General features: G+C 48.5%; 1 protein-coding gene across 2 annotated transcripts; it reads left to right on the plus strand.

The window, feature by feature from the left end:
* Positions 1 to 250: 250 nt before the first annotated feature.
* LOC120314126 (zinc finger C4H2 domain-containing protein-like) lies at positions 251 to 6,657 on the plus strand. 2 transcript variants are annotated; one of them, XM_039356900.1, is made up of 4 exons: positions 251 to 600; positions 2,468 to 2,640; positions 3,534 to 3,705; positions 5,493 to 6,657. In XM_039356900.1, the coding sequence occupies exons 1-4, from the start codon at positions 367 to 369 to the stop codon at positions 5,604 to 5,606; spliced, it is 693 nt and encodes a 230-aa protein (XP_039212834.1). In that variant the 5' UTR covers positions 251 to 366; the 3' UTR covers positions 5,607 to 6,657. The 2 variants fall into 2 exon arrangements, with proteins under 2 accessions (XP_039212834.1, XP_039212835.1); XM_039356901.1 differs by having other exon boundaries at positions 272 to 600; positions 3,543 to 3,705.
* Positions 6,658 to 6,948: the final 291 nt, after the last annotated feature.

Genomic DNA, 6,948 nt, shown 5'->3' on the forward strand with positions numbered 1-6,948 from the left:
ATGGTGAGGAATGGAAGGATTTATACTCGTTGCAGACAGCTGGTCGTTTGCTTTCTTTTATTCTCTTCCATTCCCCACCATCCAGCCAGAGCTGAAGAAGCTTCTCGGATGAGAAGCGAAACATCTTCAAAGAAAAACAAGAAAGTCCAACGGCCTCTTGAAAAAGCACCTTTGGGACAACCTGGATGACTGAGAATCTCCACAGACAGTCAATGGGGTAGGCTGCAAATAAGTAGAGCTTTCGTCCATCGTCGCAACGCCCATCTTGACGTCACAACCGCACCCTGCAGACCCCTTGGTTTGGGAGCTAATCTTCCCTTTCTCTCTCATTGCCAGACTCTCCTGTCTGCAGTGAGGAAGGCTCAAATGCCTCCTGGTGACCCAGCTTCTCTGTCTTCTCCATTTCTCCCCACCTCCCCCTTCCCCAGAAATAAAACACTGCAGATGGAAAAGATCAAAGCTCGCTTGAAGGCAGAATTTGAGGCTCTGGAATCCGAGGAGAGGCACCTGAAGGAATACAAACAGGAGATGGATCTCTTGCTGCAGGAAAAGATGGCCCACGTGGAAGAACTGAGACTCATCCATGCCGACATTAATGTTGTGAGTGGAGGGGACGGAGAGAGATTCCCGTTGCAACTTTCTGGCTGCTGATGCAGTCAGGAGGAATCTCCATTATCTTAATCAATGGGCAAAGGGAGAAAGACTTGAGGATCTAAAAGAGGGGTAGGCCACCTTGGCTCTTTGATGACGCGTGGACTTCAACTCCCAGAATTCCCGAGCCAGCCATGCTGAGGGGAAAGGGAGAGGTTTCCAAGCTGAGCCATGCTGGCTCAGGAATTCTGGGAGTTGAAGTCCACGAGTCATAAAAGAGCCAAGGTGGCCTACCCCTGACCTAAAGTCTTGTCTTCCAAAATGGTTGCTATTAATTTTTATACAGGTGGTCCTTGATTTACGACCACAATTTAGCCCCAAATTTCTGGTGTTAAGCAATGACAGATGTTAAGTGAATTTTGCCCCATTTTATGACCTTTCTTGCCTCAATTCTTAGGCAAATCACTGCAGTTAATAAATTTAATAATATGGTTTAAGTGCATCTGGCTTCCCCATTAGCTTTGGTCACAAAAGGGGATCGTATGACCTCAGGACACTGCAGCCGTCATAAATATGAACCAGTTGCCAAGCGTCTGAATTTTGACCAGTGGCAATAGTAATAGCACTTAAGACTTATATACCGCTTCACGGTGCTTTACAGCCCTCTCTAAGCGGTTTACAGAGTCAGCCTATGGCCCCCAACAATCTGGGTCCCTGTTTTACCCACCTTGGAAGGAGGGAAGGCTGAGTCAACCTTGAGCCAGTGAGAATCGAACTCCTGGCTGTGGGCAGAGTTAGCTTGCAATACTGTATTCTAACCACTGTACCACCACAGCTCTTTGATCACGTAACTGTGGGGATGCTGCAACAGTTGTATCTGTGAAACACAGTCCTAAGTCAATTTTTTCAGTGCCATTGTAACTTTGAATGGTCACTAAATGAACTGTTGCAAGTTGAGGATTACCTTTATTCTCCAGGTGACCCGGCTGTGTTTTCCAGAGTTTCCTGCCAATCTACTGAGGCTGGCTGAAAACTCTGGAGGCTGCAGGTCTAACACACACCAAGCTGTGTGTTTTTCAGCCACATCCTTCTTTTCCTGTGTTCTGTGCCCAATAAGATACATCCTCTTCCTTGTTTTTCTGCTGTCTCTGGAATATTTTACCTGAGAAGAGAAAGTCTAGCCTTAACCCAGTGGTTCTCCACCTGTGGGTCGGGACCCCATTTGGGGTTGAACGACCATTTCACGGGGGTCGCCAAACAAGGCTGTCCGCCATTTTTCCCCCTTTTCTTTGGCCACGCCCCTGGCACCCGGTGATGTATAAGTGGTTGGGGGTCACCACAACATGGGGAACTGTATTATGGGGTCGCGGCATTAGAAAGGTTGAGAACCCCTGCCTTAGAGGGAGGCCACCACAATCACCACCTGGCTATTTATTCAGCCTTCAGTGACCTCAGCTGGGAGAATTGGGACCAGCCATTAAGACAGTGGTTCTCAACCTTTTTATACTGGCAATGCGCGGCGCGGCGCGCATGCGCGGCACCGCCCCCATACGCAGCACACATGCACGGCGGTGCCCCATACGCGGCGCGCATGCGTGGGGGCCGCCCCATGCACGGGGTGGATGCGTGTGCTGCCCCATGCACAGTGCGCATGCGTGTGCCGCCCCCCATGCGCCGCCCCATACATGCCGCACATGCGCGCCGCACATGTGCGGTGCCGCCAGCTGAGGGAAAAAAATGGCGGATCGCGTTGTTTGGCGACCCCCGTGAAATGGTCGTTCGACCCCAAATGGGGTCGCGACCCACAGGTTGAGAACCGCTGCATTAAGATGTGAGGAGGAGAGATCTGGATCTGGGTCTCCTGCTTCTCTTCCAGATGGAGAACACAATCAAACAGTCCGAGAATGACCTGAACAAGCTCCTGGAGTCGACACGCCGCCTCCATGAGGAATACAAGCCTCTCAAGGAACATGTGGATGCTCTCAGGATGACCCTGGGCTTGCAGAGGTTGCCCGATTTGTGTGAAGAGGAAGAAAAACTTTCTCTTGAGTAAGTTGAGAAGCTGCAAAGCCCACCACTTCTGGGTCTGGTTGAAGAAAGGAGGGGAAAGGGAAGAGGTCCGTGGATGCATGAAAGCGTATATTGGGAGTACTGATAAAGGAGAATATTTGTAGCTCGGGGTGGAAATAAGGGGTCTTTGGTGCTGTCTGAGCTGGGTGGTTTTCTTGCAGAAGTTTCATTATCAAAGTAGGTAAAATCAATGATGGATTGTCTGGCACACTGATGATATTACCTAGTTTGGTGATGAGACATCTGCAAGAAAACTATCAAGCTCAGACAGCACCAAGAACCCCAGTTTCCTCCTCCTCCTCCTCCTCTTCCTCTTCCTCTTCCTCCTCCTCCTCCTCCTCCTCTTCCTCCTCCTCCTCCTCCTCCCTCCCCAAACCTTATTCCCTTCTTGCACTGAAGGGAATTTTGTAATGAAACGTCTGCAAGAAAACTATCAAGCTCAGACAGCACCAAGAACCCCAGTTTCCTCCTCCTCCTCCTCCTCCTCCTCCTCCTCCTCTTCCTCTTCCTCCTCCTCCTCCTCGTCAACAGTTGGATAATGAAATATCTGCAAGAAAACAACCAGGCTCAGAGAGCACCAAGGACCCCTCATTTCAACCCTGACCTACGAATATTCTCCTTTGTTGAGACCAAAAAACGGATCTAGCTGTTCTGGGTGATCCACTTCTGTAACTATATCCCACCCACTCTCCCAACCCCCCCCCCCCAATCATTGCTCTATATTTCACAAACCAGGATGCTCCAGGGAGAAAACTAGAATATCCTGGAGACAGCATATGTCATTTGCTCTACAGAAATAAAAGGGAAATGAAAGAACTGGTCAGTTTCTGAATCTTTCAGCCCTGATAGTTGTTTTTTTTTTGGCTTTGTGGTTTGCCTAGTTACTTCGAAAAGCAGAAAGCCGAATGGCAGACGGAGCCACAGGAACCTCCAATCCCAGAATCCTTGGCTGCAGCGGCAGCAGCTGCACAACAGCTGCAGGTGGCCCGGAAACAGGACACAAGGCAGACAGCCACTTTCAGACAACAGCCACCTCCTATGAAGGTAAGTAGGCACAATTTCAGTAGTTAAATTTTTTTTGTCTGTAGATCGCTGTTTTTCAACCTTGGCCACTTGAGGATGTATGGACTTCAATTCCCAGAATTCTCTAGCCAGCGTGGCTGGCTGGGGAATTCTGGGGGTTGAAGTCCACACTTCTTCGAGTAGCCCAGGTTGAAGAACACTAGTATAGTTGGTTCCGTTATAAAACTAGACACCGTGGGATGTTTCCTGTTTCCCACGTGGCCCCAAATCTGAGAATGCAACCAGCAATTTCAACCACAGCAACCTTTTATTCACCTTGAACTTCAGGTTCTTAGACTTGGTCCCAAATTGTGGAGCAAAAATGAGTTTCTCCCGCTTGGATCATGAACGTTTTGTGGGGTGTTTTTTTTTCCTGTTCTGTTCTGTGACGTTGGATTTTTCATATTTTTACTAACATATCTCTGAATTCTGGAACCGTGATGTAGGAAAATTCTTCATAGACAGATTGTGGGGAGAAGAAGTCCAAGGGAAGGGAGGGGAGGGAGCCATATATGATCAAAAGACTGTAGGCATTGCCAGTTGCCAGCTTATCTTAGAAACAGCAACTCAGCCCAGGTGGTGAACAACGTGGGAAGAAATAGTCCAGATCGTTCAAAGAAATTCCACTGAAGCGCACTATAAACAGGGCTAGGGAATTTCCATGATTCTGTCTTTACTCAGAGACTATCAATAAAGAATATCTGTCTGAACCCAAACAGTTATGCTCCTATGCCTGGAGGAAACCTCAGCCACGCTAGCACTGATGATGTTACCTAGCTGGGTAATAAAATGTCTGCCACCAATCAATCAGACTCAGAGCACCAAAGACTACACAGCTAAAGTTCCCTAATCAACTAGTTCCCTAACTAGGTAATTCTTTAATTAAGTACTACCCTAATCAAGGAACTATCAAGGAGAAAATCACACCCGCACCAATATGGGCAGGGCAAGCTATTGTATATAAAAGCAAACCCCACCCTCGCCAGTGCTGATGATGTTACCTGCTTGGGTAATGAAATGTCTACAACCAAACAAGCTTAGAGAGCATCAAGGTCTCTACAATAATGGTTTAGTCCAGGGGTAGGCAACCTTGGCTCTTTTAGGACTCGTGGACTCCAACTCCCAGAATTCCTGAGCCAGCATGGCTCAGCTTGGAAACCTCTCCCTTTCCCCTCAGCATGGCTGGCTCAGGAATACTGGGATTTGAAGTCCACGAGTCATCAAAGAGCCAAGATTGCCTACCCCTGTCCTAAGTCCTCCTGTTCTAAGCGGTGAGCCTCCTAGACAGGGGTAGGCAACCTTGACTGTTTTAGGACTCGTGGACTTCAACTCCCAGAATTCCTCAGCCAACATGGCTCAGCTTGGAAACCTCTCCCTTTCCCCTCAGCATGGCTGGCTCAGGAATACTGGGAGTTGAAGTCCACGAGTCATAAAAGAGCCAAGGTTGCCTACCCCTGGTTTAGTCTGTAAGTTCTGGTTAACCAAACCATGACCCGGTGCTTTGTATGAGCCCAATCTGGGTCAGTCTTCCCAAGCTGAGCATCTTTGCCATCCCACTGACTGGGGGTCTCTAAACTCAGCAACTTTTAAGGCTTGTGAACTTCAAGTCCTAGAATTCTGGTCCACAAGTCTTCAAGTTGCCAAGTTTGGAGATACCTGTTCTAGGAATTCTGGTTCCTACAGCCCTGCTGGGGAAGGCCAATCCAAGCAAAGAGGGCCACGGTCTCTCCTTCCCACTCCTAACAGATCAACTTTGTTCTTCTTCCCAGGCGTGCCTCTCCTGCCACCAACAGATCCACCGGAACGCCCCCATCTGTCCTCTCTGCAAAGCCAAAAGCCGGTCTCGTAATCCGAAGAAGCCCAAGAGGAAGCAAGACGAATGAAAACACCGCAGAACCGTCTTGCCCAGCCGCCCCACCTCCCCCATCCCAAAACCAGAAGACCTTTTCCTCCTTTTGTGGTAGACCCATCCAGATGACCCACATTTGTTGGCGTGTGAAACCTGAGTGTGACTTAAACTTTTGTTCTATTTAACGTGTTAGTGCCGTCGGTTGAGTGACGCTGGTTTTCAGCCAATCTGGGAAGAGGCTGCTTTTGGCGGAGACGTGAAGACGGTGCTACCTTTGGGCACTGCACACCCGCAGAGGCTACGCCACGCTGACGGCAAAGGGCATTTTGTGCAGAGAACACAACGGGTGGCTTGTCTCCTCTTTAATAGCTCGTGCTTCCTTAGCAGATGGACCTCAAGCTCCCTTTTTATTCAACTGATCAAAGGCTCATTGTTCTCATGACCTGTTTATTTTTTTAAATCAGGACAGTATTTTTGTACCAAGATTCTACTTTTCCATTCAGTCCCCAGTACTCCAGAGTCTTTTCATACAGATGTCAGGATGTGTAATGTTTATTTGCTTTTGTGCTTAGGCATAACTAGAGGGGCGCGATAGCTCAACGGTTAAAGAAGCTGAGCTTTTCAGCTGCAAAAGTGATAGCCCGGGTTGGAGACCCCAGCTCCTCACGATGGGGTGAGCTCCCGTTCCTTGCTCCAGCTCCTGCCCATCTAGAAGTTTGAAAGCATGAAAATGCAAGTAGATAAATAGGTACCACTTCCCTGGGAAGGTAACAGCATTCTGTGCACCTCAGCATATAATCATGCCGGCCCCATGACCACAAACGTGTCCTCGGACAACATTGGCTTCCTCGGGTAAGAAACGGAGACAAGCACCGCCCCTTAGAGTCGGACAGGGGGAAACAGAAGAACAGAATTACTGCAGAACTATGGACCACCAACTAAGTGTTGGCTTGCCTCCTCTTTAAGTTCCATGCTTTAACGTTTACATCAGTGACTTGCCTGAAGCTGTTTCTCGGAAATTTATTTACGTCGATGATGTCAATCACACAGCCCAAAGAACCAACTTCAGGGATGCAGATCCTTTCACAAGATCTCCAGAAGATGGATCCCTGCTTAAAAAAATGGTACCGCAAAAAGGGTCTAGGATGGGTGGGCAACGTTGGCTCTTTTATGATTCGTGGACTTCAGCTCCCACAATTCCTGAGTCAGCATGGCTGGTTCAGGAATTCTGGGAGTTGAAGTCCATGAGTCATAAAAGAGGCAAGGTTGACTACCCCTGGTCTAAGACAACTCACCACGGCCAACTCACTGCGGGACGAAAGTTACACTAATATCAAAGAAATGTTGAAATAGAATCGTTAAAGAAAGGATGCCAA

This window comes from Crotalus tigris, unplaced genomic scaffold (assembly GCF_016545835.1).
Source record: "Crotalus tigris isolate CLP2741 ecotype Arizona unplaced genomic scaffold, ASM1654583v1 scf7180000018837.239925, whole genome shotgun sequence".
Classification (NCBI taxonomy): domain Eukaryota; kingdom Metazoa; phylum Chordata; class Lepidosauria; order Squamata; family Viperidae; genus Crotalus; species Crotalus tigris.